Source organism: Pagrus major, chromosome 23, assembly GCF_040436345.1.
Source record: "Pagrus major chromosome 23, Pma_NU_1.0".
Taxonomy (NCBI): domain Eukaryota; kingdom Metazoa; phylum Chordata; class Actinopteri; order Spariformes; family Sparidae; genus Pagrus; species Pagrus major.
The window spans coordinates 14,441,150-14,455,216 of NC_133237.1; the positions used below are offsets into that span (position 1 = coordinate 14,441,150).

Below are 14,067 nucleotides of genomic sequence, written 5' to 3' on the forward strand. Positions count from 1 at the left end.
AGCAAGTACATTTTGATGTTTAACGTTTATTTTAACAGAATGATTTGGACGTACCTGAACGCAGCGCAGTGTCAGCTAGTTGCTATGTAACGGTGTCAACAACAGAGAGAGAGGTAAGAACCTGACTTCATCTTGGTATTAAAGCTTGTCTGGTTTTTCAATTACTTTGCATTTGTAAAAGACAATAGCAACATTTTATGGTTGTCGTTGCTGGGTAGTTAACGGTGGCTAATGTCTGATAAGCTCATTAGTTCATTCATTTTAGCAAGATAATGATGATGATAGCCACTATGATCCTACACCATAATTTTTTTCTTTTCTCTGTTTGGTATCATCTTTAAAGGTGCAATATGTAAGAATTTTAGTGTATATACATTTATCTAAATTCACTAAAATTATCAACAGAGAATGAAGAAACAACTGTCCTGATATTATGACGTCTGTGTTGTGTTGTTTTGCAGAGATATCTGCTGAGGTCCCTGACCTCCTAGCCTGAACTGCTAGCTGCACAGCTAACTGAGCTAACTAGCTAACGGCAGCTGCAGTTAGCGGTTACTCTGGTGATCAGCTGCCCCCTATTTGTTTGAAGTGTAAATTCAACAGGTGGCCAATTCTTACATATTGCACCTTTAACTGAACAAACTCCAAATCAAAAAATCCTTACTTTCTTCTTTGAGCAGAGGGGCAAAGTGAAGTCCAACGTGCCTCCACCCTCACTAACAGCAGGATGACTGGGCGTTGGGATAAACCTGAGCCTATTTTGATGGATGAGGAGATTGTGGAGGAGGCAGCATTGGAGCAGCTTTCTCAGGATCAGGCTGGGCGTATTGCAAAGGCAGAGGGAATCGACTTCACTGAAATCCTTAAACTACGTCTTGAATACAGAAGTGAGAAATAAAAAAATTACAAACTATAAATCAGAGTCTGAATGTGTATCGGGTTCAAGTATGTGAGAGGCTGTTTGTTTGCAGACATCCTGAGGATCGACCACTTGTGGGAATTCACGTCCCTGGCCAAACTTGAATTGAACAACAACCTCATAGAGAAGATTGAGGGCCTGGACCGTCTGGTTAATCTGACATGGCTCAGTAAGATGAAGCTTTGTATTTATTGTGTAGGTATTGGCCAAGATGTAGAAAAAGTCTGAAAATATCAGCCTGGTGATTCTGAATGTGTCTTTCAGATCTGTCATTCAACAGCATAGAGAAAATTGAGGGTCTGGGGTCCCTGCGGAAGCTTGAATTGCTGAATTTGACCAACAACCAAATTTCTGTCATTGAAAACATGGACGCACTTGAGAAACTCACTCATTTCTGCTTTGCAAATAACTGCCTTGGACAGTTGGACAACGTAACAAAAGTTTTTTGCCTAAATCTTTCACATAATATATCCGACATACTACTGTAACCTAATACAAATTGAACATATTTCAAAGGTGCTCTATCTCAGGAAGTTTAAGAACCTGTTCACCCTAAACCTTCGTGGAAATCCTGTGTCTAAGGATGAAGATTACAGATTTTTCATCGCAGCCTACTTTCCAAATTTAACATGCCTAGACTACAGACTACTTGACCAGAAGACAGTAAGTATAAAGTTTTCTTCCTCTCCTTTTGTTTCTTTGCCATGTTGACACTGTGTAACTAAATCACACATGTATGTATGTAGAAAACTGAAGCATCTATCAAATACCAATATGTTCTGGAGGAAATGAGACATGAGGAGCTGCAGGCACAACAAGCTGAAGAGGCTGAGCAAAGCCAGAAAGCTGAAGTCGAATTGCACATGGTAATCTGCCGATGCAGTTATTTTCCACATCTGTACGCAAACTGTGTGTAAGTTCAGTTCTTCTTCCCTGCAGGATGCCTTTGTGGAGTACCTTAATGGGACTTATTTGTTTAAGAGCATGTTCAAAGATGATCCCGAGGCAGAGACGCTCCACTGCATCCCAGGAGTGGCTTCTCTGCTTCAAACATATCCTTTGTTGCCTTTGCTTTCTAATCCATGCATGGGTTTTTCCAATGACATATAATATGGAGAAATCAGTGCTTGAACTCCTTAACCCTACACTTACATTTGAGCACCAAATGGTGGAGCTGTGTGTGCAGTTATTTGAAATAGGCTTGGCTGAACATAAGTGGAGAGAGACAGAGGTGAGCTCCTTCTTCAGCAGTCAGACTGGAGCTGTGACAGACTACCAGCAGAAAGCATCGCAGGTATTGGCAAAGTTTGAGCAGCAACACAAAGAGGTGAGATGTATGGACCATAATGTTTTAAACAGACCTGTGCCGAGTTGTGCTCAACACACTTATAAAGACATCTCTGTGTTCATACCATTTTAGAGGATAGTGGAGTTGCAGCAGTTATCAGACCCAGACCAACTGAGGGTCAAGATCAACCACTGCAATGATGAAATCAAGCAGCTCTGTAACAGCCTCATGGCACTGGAGGTTCAGCTGGTCAGCCAGCTGGAGGTAGGTGTGTCCAAATGTGGTTTATTCTTTGAAGATTACAGTGTTAAGACCTGTAAACATACTGTAATATGTAAAAGTAGTGGAGTTACCCTTTAAGACTGAGTGATTGAAAGTGATTTAAATTATGCTGCACAGATAACATATGAAATCATTTATTTTACAACCACATGTTGAAGATAATGTGCCTCTCTACTGTGCCTCACAATGAAGCCTCCTGTTTCTTTCAGGATATCATCAAAAAGTTTGACATCAACATCTCAGACATGGTTGGCAACTTCAGTGAAACTGCTCAGGGGATATATCCTTTTCTTCACTGTCCATGGCTTAAAGGCTTTAAAAAATTTCCAGAAACGCTGGTTCATTACTGTTGTCAGGGTCTTGTCCTCTACTGAGATACTATGTCTCATACTTCCTCATCTGGGGAAGCAACTTTCTCCCAAACCAATTTTAGTTTAATCAAATCTGGGTCCCAGGGCAGTGGCTCGCATTGTGTGGTCAGTAATCCAGTCTTCTTTTCATGTCAGTGTTTGAGTCATACACAGTGGCACACACACACAGGGTTTATGGGCAAAAAAGCAATGAATCTAACGTTGAAAGTCTTTCCATGACTCATTCATACATTTGCGCAATGTCGAGATCTGGAGGATAATTATCATGAGAAAGTGCAGGAGATTGCTTTAGCAACTCTGGAGAGTGTGGCCAAGGATGACCCGGAGGAGGACATGACGGATGATGTTAAAAGGGTGAGTGTTATCTCTTTTAGGCCAAACTGGCTATCCAAAATATAGGATTAAGTTACTGGCACTATTATAGCCCTATGAAAAATGTGAGTGTCAGGGTTCAGTGTTACATTACAGCCACAACTTTTAATGGCCTGAATGTCAGGTGTTCTTTTATAATAGCAGTCTAACACGAATGCTGATGACGCAGATGAACCTGAGTGGACCACATGAGATGAGGTTCATTACCAGTGACAGCGTTCTCATCCCTTCACACCTGTATTTTCTCTGTGCAGCTGTTTACAGACAGAGACAAAGTGATGGACGCAGTGGCTGTCGGCCACGATAACCACCTGCTGGTAATCAATGACCGACAGACTCAGTTGGTTAAACGTGTCGATGCCTGGAAAGTGGCCCTCATTAAAGGGGTAGAGAGCTGAAATTATATGAAAACTAACATCCGGTTTATTTTTATTTATTTTTTATCGCTGACCTTTCACTGTATCTCACTTTCTTGTTCTTTGTTTTTTTTTCTTTATGGATTATTTCAGATTCAAGACAAAGAACTTAAGCAGAACCGCATGCGCATCTCAGACATCCACAGATATGTGGACCATTTGAGGGAGCAGCTGGATGAGTTGCTGTAGCATCATCTGTAAAACATTTCCCCGAAAATGTTATGTACTTCATGTGTTTGGTTAAAAAAAATTGGTACAGGACATTTTCACAACCTGACTGGACAACTGTAACAACTTTCACTGTGCGCAAGTATATCTATTTGTCTTTTATGATTTCTATATTTGATCCATGCACAATAAAGAATTTAAGAAGTAGATCCAGCTGTTCATGACTTTTTAATAATCATGATACTGTTTTGCTGTCTTCTCTTGTTCCTCAGCCAACCAAAGACATCTGTATGGTGTACACCCCTCATCCATGCAGGACTTGAGATAGCAAGATAATCAACCTGTTATGAGAAAAAAGGTTGTTTCCTTGTTAGTTCGAGAAAAACAGCCTTCTGTTTGCTTGAGATGGCTAGATAATTAACCCATTATCATGAGGAAGCAAGCTTTGTTATCTTGAGGAGAACTCCTTAGACAAAAGTTTGATTGTAATATGGGATTGGCTTTAACCCAACAAAATCTCTTCTCTGTCCCCTTTCACCAGAAATGATATGACTTTTTAATCATAGTGGAAGGGAAACCAGATGAACTCTTAAACAAAACAGGCCAAATAGCTTTGTTGAATTATTCACACGGTATTCATGTGTGTTAAGACACAACCCTTATTGTATTTTTTCATGTAGGAACTATCACTAAATTACAAATAAAGTGTATGAAAAAGAAAACAAGGAAAATACGAAACATTATTTATGCCTTAAATGTATTTGATGGGACAACTTTTTTCTATATTTTATTTTGTTTTGTTATTGTTTTTGTATTTTTATACATATTAAGATATAATTTCGTATTGTGAGCCTAAACCATGGATCTATTATTAATAATAATATATATTATATATATATATATATATATTATATTATTATTATATTATTAATAATAATATAATAATATTATAGATCCATGGCCTAAACCTGATGTATTATACACCATATATTATTATAAAAGTTCTGGTGAAGAAATGAACACAACTCCCAGAATGCATTTGTTAACACTATCCAATGAGACTCTTCCTCGAGCCGAGTAGCAGTTCCCAGCCAATGAAATTCCTGGAAGCTGGATTCTGGACTGTGACGTCACAGTATCCCGCCTCCTCGGCAGCTCCATGGACTAGCTTGCTGAATTGGGCAAAGTTTTGGAGCTCGGGGGTTTCGTGCAGCCGGCGGACAGACTCTTCCTCTGTCAGTCACCTTCCTCTCTCCGGCTGTGTTGTGCTCGGTCAGGACGTTCATGACGGTTGCTGACGGAGACACTTTAGCGCTCATCATGCCTGTCCGAGCAGAGTGCTGCAGTACCACCGGCTCGGCCTGCCCATCCTCGGCCTCTCTTGTTCCCCCAGCCCCGATCAACACACACCAGCCCGGGGTGACCACCTCGCTACTGTACAGCGGCTCACAGTTTCGGGGCTACCAGAAGAGCAAAGGCAACTCCTACGACGTTGAGGTTGTTTTGCAGGTAATGTGCTTCTGTCATTGGTTACAGCAGCATATTTAACCGCTGTTGCTAACTTGCTAACTTATCTGACGTTAGCTCGGTTTTTTTTATGCTGGTTGTCATTCACATTGGTCATAACACGCTGACCTAATTTTAGCCAGCCCAGGTGACTCTTTCTACTGTTTTGAATTTGGACTTCATTTCAGCAGTTAACATTTTTGTCAGCTGTTTTGCTGCTCGCATACTACCCAAACATGTTAGCATTGTGGCACCTAGCTACCTAAATAAGTGGAATTAATGTGCTAGCGTTGATTTTGATAGCAACATCAGCAGGCATGCCAACAGTAAATATACTGTCTGCATGTGTGCCCACTTTGTGAGGGTTGTCTTTGTTCACACCAGCTCTCCTGCATGTTTTTTTACTCTATAAGAATAAAGAGAATCATGTTTGCTCCTCTGATTTCAGACATAATTAACTGTTCCCTGAATCTGTTTGTCTTGGGCAGCATGTGACCGTGGAGGACTCATATTTGTGTGGTTACCTGAAGATCAAAGGCCTGACTGAGGTAAGCTTTGAAACTAGGTCAGAAAATAGTGATACTGACCTTTATTCTGCCAGTGACTAGGCTCAAACTGGTCTCCACTTGCCTGATACTGGCTAAAGTGTGACTAAGATAGGAGGTCGACAAATGTGAGGCCAGGTCTAGACTGTAGTCCTTAGCTTAAGTGTGTCAACTGTATACCCGTTTCATTACGCAACATATGGAAGTGAAAAGGTCAGCAGGTTCCCGAAGTGAACCTTGGCTGTGGCAGAGAGGAATGAAAGATGAGCAGCTGGGTTGTGTTTGCATCTCTATAGAAGCAAGAAGTCGTGTTAAAACTTAGAAAGTGTTTATGAGAAAATTAAGCCAAGAAATCCAACCAGAGATGTGGACTAATGTTGAGTCAAGTCACTGTTTTGATGACTTGCAACTTGACTTGATGGAAAACAAATGACTTGAGACATGATGACTTGAGTGACTTGTTTTCAATTTAGTTTTTTGCAGTCAAGCTGTCAGTATTTCACTCTTTAAACATGACGTGGAGGGAATGTTTCTCATTGAGAAGAAATTAAAAAAGCTTTTATTAATTTTTTATTTGGTTGAATTTATTTCACTGAATATCAATAAACAAATTCAATTAATCATCATACTTATTGAACAGGTTGGACAAATTGGTATGGTACCCATATGAATAGTACTTGAGTAAAAGACTTAAAGGATCTGACAATTTCCCGCCAATAATTGTACTTAAATATCAAAAGTAAAAATAAATTATAGATATGTGTAAATGTATGTATATGTGTACTATGGGTCAACCAATTATCAGATCCAATAATCAGCAATTTTGTGATTATCAGAATCAGTGTTTTTTTAAAATTTTTTATCTGATTTCCATTAAAATAAATTAATTTAAAACTGCTGCAGTGCAGCAGGTCAACATGCAAAATAATGGTTGCTTCGACTTTACTGTAATCTCTTCTGCTGTCACATAGTTCATAGACTGCTGCACAGCATTTAAGTCACAGGAAGTTCTTGAAATCTAAATCATGTTGAACTGCTTCTCATGTATCCACTTTTTCTCTCCAGGAGTATCCCACTCTCACTACGTTCTTTGCTGGTGAAATTATCAGTCGAAAAAGGCCCTTTTTAACCAGGAAGTGGGACGCAGATGAAGATGTAGACAGAAAGCACTGGGTAGGTCCTGTTTGATTTGTATTTTTTCTGTTGTAGTAATATGATGCAGCATTATTTGTGCATCCATTGGTTTAGTGTTTAGTATACGGGCGTTTTCAGTGGCTGGGCTTCTTTCAAATTGTTATACAGTTTATGAGGAGCTTTCCATTTGATGGCAAAGAAACACTAGGTATTGCTTACTTTGATGAGACATGTCGGTTTAAGTTTAAGTTCCACCAAACCTCTGTAACCGCTCGTGGCCTGCAGCTCTTTGTCTAACCAGTTCACCGACACTTTGTACGCCTTCCTTAAATCTTTTTAATTTTGATTGACTACCCCTTGATTAACAATAGCTCAAGTGAGCAAGAGCAGCACTTATTGTCTTGTGAGGGAAGCCCATGGCAACTGTTAAACTTAGGTTTATATCAAGGAACAACAGACATATCTTTGTTTCATGATGATTACATGGCATACCTTTAATTAGGCAAATTTGACTTTGCATCCCAGTTGTTTCTTATTCTCTGACCAGTATTTGATGACCTCTTTCCAGGGCAAGTTTAAGCCTTTTTACAAATATGCCAAAAGCTTCAACTCGGACGACTTTGACTATGAAGCGCTGGACAACAGCGATTATGTCTTCATGAGGTGGAAGGTGAGTACATAATCTTTCTCTCATCTCTTTCTCCTCGTGTCAGCTTTAGCCTCTAATGTCTACTCTTTTTTTTTTTCGTGCACTCTCAGGAACAGTTTCTCGTTCCAGACCACACTATCAAAGACATCAGCGGCGCCTCCTTTGCTGGCTTCTATTACATCTGCTTCCAGAAGTCGACAGCCACTATCGAGGGGTACTATTACCACAGGAGCTCAGAATGGTAACCACCAGCATTACAGACCATATTCTGTGATGGTTAAAAAAGTTGTTTCAAAAGGTTCTAATGCTGATTTGTCTTTACACTTGCAGGTACCAGTCTCTAAACCTAAACCACGTTCGAGAGCACAGTATGCCTATTTATGAATTTCGGTGACAAAAGCACGCCCGAGTTGAGTCAAGGAGGGGACAGTCCATACTGCCCTGCGGTTAAATTGGACGAGAACGACAGAGAGCCCTTTAGTGCCAAGACTGGAGCTGACCCGTTTTCCTCGCTGCAGGGAAATCAACATGTGGTCGGACACTCTTCTGGTGGACTGAAAGAAGGAAGGCTCAGAGAGAGAAGAGTTGTAAGGATCAGTGACAGACAGACAGTTCTTACAGTTACTGTAGAGCTGATGTTTTTTTTACATTATATTTTGTCCTTTTTGGTCTGTTTTTATTTAAATTTTTTGCTTCCTGATTACTTGGTGCTCTCATAGGATCTGTTTCCCTATAGTTGGACATCAAAGTACGTTTTTCCAGCAGTGGAGACACTAAACATACTTGCCATTCAGTTAAGATTTGCGAAAGAAAAGTTGTGAAAAGAGTTTTGTTCGGTAACGCTTAATTCTCTTAATTTAAATATAAAATATCTTTGTCACATCACTCTGACGTCCCCGAGTGCTTAAGAGTATGATGGTTATCGCCAAAAGAGAAGCAGTGATGAGTAGTGATGAGTAGTGATCTACTTTGTACGCAGGGCCTTGTAAGTTATGGTCTGTCGCTCAGGGATGGCATGTTTGGGCAATGTGTATTTAATAACTGAAAACCAACAGCTGATTGTGGGAATTGGCTGAGTTTGGATTACAGAGATGTTAATATCTGAACATGTCATTAATAACCTAATTTTCCTCTAAACACGGCTGTCTCAACAAAAAGTCTGAAAATGGCTTCACACCTAATTTTCTCTATGCAAGTGTAACACACTGAATTTTAGACGTCCACTTCAGGTGTTAAGGGGAATTTATTATGTACAAAAGATGTCTGAAAAGACATAAACAGATAAACACACACTTATTAGTACTACGTAATCGGATGTAAACTAGCTACACTGTATCTGCTGCGGCTGGACTTCCTCTGCAGTTGATACAATGGTTACCACGACAACGGTTGCCCGCAGCAACCACCACGCTATCAGTTGCTACCGTCATCTACTGGCGTAAGGTAGTAACTGTTTCAGCCCGGCCGGGATCAGGTGTGTCTACACAAGTAAATTTAATCAGAAAATGAAGGGGGCTGACCCAATTAACAATGCAAACAATATCTTACTAAAATGGGCAGGGTGCCACACAAGCCAAAGCTCACTAATAGGTAGGGTTTCTAACACCACCTGACTTATTTTAGTTTCAGATTATTTCTCTGCCAGAGTGATTTATTTATTTTTTTTAATCAAGACTGACCTTAAGTGGAAATACATAGGAAAAAAGTAGATCTATTTAATAACAATGACCAGCGTTTGAAGCTCAGATATGCGACAGCACATTCCAAACATCAAAAATGTTAAAGGAGACCTATTATGCTATGTTTTTTCCTTTCCTTCAGTGTTTTATATAGGTTGTCAAGCATTTAAAAGATCTTACAAGTTAAAAAGGTCAAAGTTTGCACCAACAGAAGCTCCTCTCTCCCACAGAAAACACTGCTCCTGAACGCCTCGTCAGTAGTCCCGCCTTTAACTTTGTGACATCACACTACGTCACCATGTCACATATGTGCATAACGTATGCCTCAGGGCTAGTTTGGCATGTCAGAATTGATTTAGCACAGCTGCTCTGTTGTTGTTAGCAGTGCTGGCTCAGGCATGTGTGAGCTGACCAATCAGAGCAGACTGGGTATGCAGGAGGGGGCCTTAAAGAGACAGGAGCTAAAATGGAGGGGGAATACAGCGCTGTAACACTGGACAATGAGAGAACTGATGTGTTTTTTTAGCACTAAAGCATGTAAACCTATTGTAGTAGTAACGCAAAATAAAATTAGGAACCTGAAAATAAGCAAAATATGTCTCCTTTTAAGATTTCAGTTTCACATTACATAATAGGCATCGACAAACAGTCAACGAGAAGAATAGAGATTTAATGGCACGTGGAGTTTGACTGACTGGAAAAGTTGCGATGTAACACAGCGAAAGCTGTGCAGTGATTTGAATGTTAATCTTCAATTCAGCCTGTGGATTAAATTTTCCTTTCTGCATAATTTACATCTTTTATAAGCAGTTCAATGTGGCTGAATGTGTCGATTTGACTGCCTTGTTCTCTTAACCTTAAAAACAAAGGCACAAGAGTCGGACGTAACATGAAAAGCGTCACATGACTTGCTTATCTACAATGTGTTACTGTTCTGTCCTCAGTGGAAAATATTGCGTGAAGAAGCACCTTTTGCGGAGACGAGTCTAAAGTAGAAAGAAGAAAACCTCCTTTTGATGCTTTAGGAAAAACCTGCTGCCTTACAATTTTAAATGTTTGTAATGCTTCCTTTTTTTAACAAATGATTAGGTTAGTAAAGTTTTATTTGAACAAAATCATGAAAGTATATTTCTGTGTTTGAGAGAAATTGTGCAAAAAATGTTCAAACTTTTGATCAACCACCTGCGGATTGTGGAAGTTTCTCTGGAAAGGGTTGATATAAAAGAGAGTGCATGTACTCCGCCTGCCTCTTTGTTGCTTATAGACTTTCAGCTGCAGCATGACAGGTGGATGTGGTGGGTTGTGGGAATACTGTATAATGTACAGCATTTTTTATGTTAACCCAAGGACGGAGACTGAAGATGTTAACAGTCCGAATGACTTCAAAATAATTTGCTTTTTTTTTTTTTTTAATAATAATCATGTAAAAGAAAACAAAATGTGCAATGCAAGAATGCATGTGAGAGTGTGTCATTGAAAGTCTTACACCTGATTTAAGAAGTTTAAAGAAGATGATGTATGATAAATCTGTTATGAGTGCAATGTGTGAGGAGAAATAAAGAGTGAACTATTTCATACACAGTTGTGTATTCTTGGATGTTATTTTTTCATAAACCCAGCATGTAATGTTATTATAATGTTAATTTTGGGGGCATGTTTGCCTTTATCTGAAAGACACAGGAACATTAGGGAATACAGTGGCGATTATAGAGTCTGTTGGAGCCCAAGGAAAACCCTCCTAGGGGGCCCCTCCGACCAGCGTTTACCACCATTGTGTTATAATCAATGACACCAATGAAAAACTTATGAAATCCAAACCTTTTTTTTTTATTCCAGTGTTCACATCAGCAGAATTGTATAATATAAATGACATAAAAAAAACAAACAACAAATCTAAAATTAAAATCTAAATGAACACCAAAACAGCTTAAATGTTTATGTCACATTGTAAATAATCGCCTCTATAAGGCCAGTGAACATCAATACATAAAACTTTGATTTTGAGGTGGCAGCGGAGCACAAGATAGTGCCTATATGAGACCTTTTAAAGGGTATTACAGTCTTCATTGCAAAATGTGCTGACATGAGTGGCCTTTTTTTCAAATACAACAGTTCTGCGTGTTTGATGATGTACATACAATTTCAAGAGATCGGTCATCATTCTCTTTTTTTTTTCTCCATAAATGTTGTAAGTACAGCCTCTGTGTGTATGTAAATACATTAAATAATCTAGTGGTCTGATTACATTTAAGGAATGCAGACTTATACATAAGACATCTGTATTTATTCAATTAGTACATATAAAGTTAAGGGGAAGTTCCACACTGACAGGATGTTTTATTCTGTCTCCTGTAACGAATCACACTAGTTCTGAAAAACCTTGCACTTAATATGACCTATGACCCTTTACATTGACTTTATATAACAGAACTGTTGTTTGTTTGTTTGTTTGCTTGTTTTGACTATCAATGTTTAGTCAAGCAGCCTGTGCAGGAGTTCAGACCACAGAGATGAAAGCAGCCAGCACTAGATGTCAGCAGTGGACCACAACAAAGGATCAAGTCCTCTTTCAAAATTATGTCAGAGAGTCTCTACCTGGCTCAAATCTCTGAAGGTCTAATCATAGTATCTGGCCAACTTTTTGATTGTCTCTGACATTGTGGTGCTGATGAGTTTATGTTTTTTCAAGGATCCTCGTTAGAGGCACGTGGATGTGCCTATAGCCTTCCTGGGGTCGGAGCATAAATACAGACATGCAATAAGAAAATACAATCTACTTAAAATATATATAAAAGCTAAACAGATACACAGTTGAGTAAAAAAAACTTGCTGTTGCTGTTTCTGTCGTCGTAAATTAAGTTTAGACATTATTATCAGGTCAAATTCACACAACAGGGTTTTTTGTGTGCTGTGTTAACAGTTTTCTTTAGGTGCTTGAAGACCAAATGTAGTCTTTTGGCCTTTTCCAACACACTAAACTCACAACAAATACTTTGGGAGTTGCTTTTCTTTGCAGCAGGTTAACGATTAACCCATTAAGTGGCTGAGAATATGAAAGAAAAAAGAGCAAACGATCATGTTTGGTGTACGTGCTGCAGCTGACAAAGCCTGGCTGTCGAGAGGAGGAAACGCAGTCCTATAAATCACGTAAGGAAAGAATGTGAAAAACAATAGCTTACCTATCTGGCTTTAACACAATGCTGGCGGCGCTCACCGTCTGATGCTCTTTACTGTAGTGACTGAAATAGAACTTGATTGAAACATGACCCCTAGTGAATCAGACACTCTCACTGATGGAAATATGATTTAATCCACAATGAGCGATCAATAACAACTTTTGTACAATAATCATTATTATAATAGTCATTTGTCGACCTCATTTAATTCTACCACTCTTTATTTTCCCTCTATTAAAGGTGCTATATGTAAGAATTGGCCACCGTCATCATGAAATTCTTACTCCAAAGAAATAGAGGGCAGCATATAACCAGAGGAACCGCTGACTGCTGATCACCGAAGCTGCCGTTAGCTAGTTAGCTCAGTTAGCAGTGCAGCTAGCGATCCTATGAGCTGACTTGAGTCTGGAAACTTGGTGCACCCGGGGTGTGTGAGTGTGTATACCACGATCACAAGAGCTTTGGACCAGTGGAAAGAGGGGGTTATAAAGCCGGGAGCTGGTTACCGTCCTGACTTCAGTTCTTGTTCTTGTTCTTGGACAAAACAACAAACTGTAAAATTTAAATTTAAAAAATGTTTTAAACTAAAATTCCTACATATTGCACCTTTAACTGTTGTTTTAGATTGTATGTAAAGCAAAAAGTATTATCAATTATAGGCTACACAATGTCTATTCTCTCTTAAACTGACATTTTATGATGCGAGTAGGGCTGCAAATAACAGTGTCCTAGCTTTTTTTTAGAATTGGGGTTATAGTTGCTCACTTCTTCCTCCTTTACTTACCTCAGCAGGTGCAGAAGTTTTAATTCATTTAGTTTAAAAGGAGACATATTATGCTCATTTTTCGGTTCATTATTTTATTTTGGGTTACTACAAGAGCAGGTTTGCGTGCTTTAGTGCTCCCCTCCTGAACACCCAATCTCCTCTGATTGGTCAGTTCACACACGCCTGAGCCATCTTGGCATAAATTACGCAAATGTGTGACTCTGTGATGTCGTGTGATGTCACAAAGTCACAAAAATGCTCATCACACTTTGCCCAGAGCCCAAAGCAACATCTTCATATTGCTTCTTTTGGTCAACCAACAGTCCAAAACCAGAGGACGCCTCATTTACTGTCATAAATGACAAAGAACAGCAGCAAATCCTGACATTTAAGAAGCTGGAACCAACAAATGTTTGACATTTTTGGTAGAAAAGTGACTCAAACCATTAATTGATTATCAAAATGGTTGGCGGCTGCAGAAAAAAGGGAAAAGAGTTGAAGTATCTCCCTCAGGTTGCTTGGGGGAGTGGGCTGAGAGGGGATTCAGGTGGACACAATGACCCTGACCCTGCTCCACTCTCACCTCATCAGTTTCACCATGGGGGAAGGGGAGTGCTATTCTGAAGAAAGATGGGAATACGTGCTGCTCCACCACACCCAACATAGAAAACCTGTTTGAGGGCATTAGGAGTTTCATATTTTAAGTCATGGTGCCAAACACGGTCGAGGTTTTTGGAACAACAGCGGACTTTCCTGCGCATGACGAGGATTATTTCCAACTCCGGTGCGTCACACA

General features: G+C 39.5%; 2 protein-coding genes across 2 annotated transcripts; both read left to right on the forward strand.

Annotated features, from left to right (window-relative positions):
* Nucleotides 1–727: 727 nt before the first annotated feature.
* Nucleotides 728–3,837, forward strand: drc3 (dynein regulatory complex subunit 3). Its single transcript, XM_073494993.1, has 12 exons — nucleotides 728–887; nucleotides 972–1,088; nucleotides 1,184–1,350; nucleotides 1,436–1,582; nucleotides 1,666–1,785; nucleotides 1,859–1,971; nucleotides 2,072–2,246; nucleotides 2,340–2,471; nucleotides 2,699–2,769; nucleotides 3,091–3,214; nucleotides 3,487–3,618; nucleotides 3,742–3,837. Exons 1-12 carry the CDS (start codon nucleotides 728–730, stop codon nucleotides 3,835–3,837), a joined length of 1,554 nt encoding a protein of 517 aa, XP_073351094.1.
* A 1,156-nt stretch (nucleotides 3,838–4,993) lies between these two features.
* gid4 (GID complex subunit 4 homolog) lies at nucleotides 4,994–10,908 on the forward strand. Its single transcript, XM_073494457.1, has 6 exons — nucleotides 4,994–5,325; nucleotides 5,811–5,870; nucleotides 6,933–7,040; nucleotides 7,570–7,671; nucleotides 7,761–7,891; nucleotides 7,981–10,908. The coding sequence occupies exons 1-6, from the start codon at nucleotides 5,101–5,103 to the stop codon at nucleotides 8,042–8,044; spliced, it is 690 nt and encodes a 229-aa protein (XP_073350558.1). The 5' UTR covers nucleotides 4,994–5,100; the 3' UTR covers nucleotides 8,045–10,908.
* The last annotated feature ends 3,159 nt before the right edge of the window (nucleotides 10,909–14,067 follow it).

What these genes read in the sequence shown, in the direction of transcription:
- drc3 (XM_073494993.1), top strand. Translation starts at nt 728, where the DNA reads ATGACTGGGCGTTGGGATAAACCTGAGCCTATTTTGATGGATGAGGAG. An exon ending in ACTACGTCTTGAATACAGAA is followed by an intron (nt 888 to 971) that starts GTGAGAAATAAA and finishes GTTTGTTTGCAG; the next exon opens with ACATCCTGAGGATCGACCAC. An exon ending in CTGAAGTCGAATTGCACATG is followed by an intron (nt 1,786 to 1,858) that starts GTAATCTGCCGA and finishes TCTTCCCTGCAG; the next exon opens with GATGCCTTTGTGGAGTACCT.
- gid4 (XM_073494457.1), top strand. Translation starts at nt 5,101, where the DNA reads ATGACGGTTGCTGACGGAGACACTTTAGCGCTCATCATGCCTGTCCGA. An exon ending in ATGTCTTCATGAGGTGGAAG is followed by an intron (nt 7,672 to 7,760) that starts GTGAGTACATAA and finishes GTGCACTCTCAG; the next exon opens with GAACAGTTTCTCGTTCCAGA. An exon ending in TACCACAGGAGCTCAGAATG is followed by an intron (nt 7,892 to 7,980) that starts GTAACCACCAGC and finishes TTACACTTGCAG; the next exon opens with GTACCAGTCTCTAAACCTAA.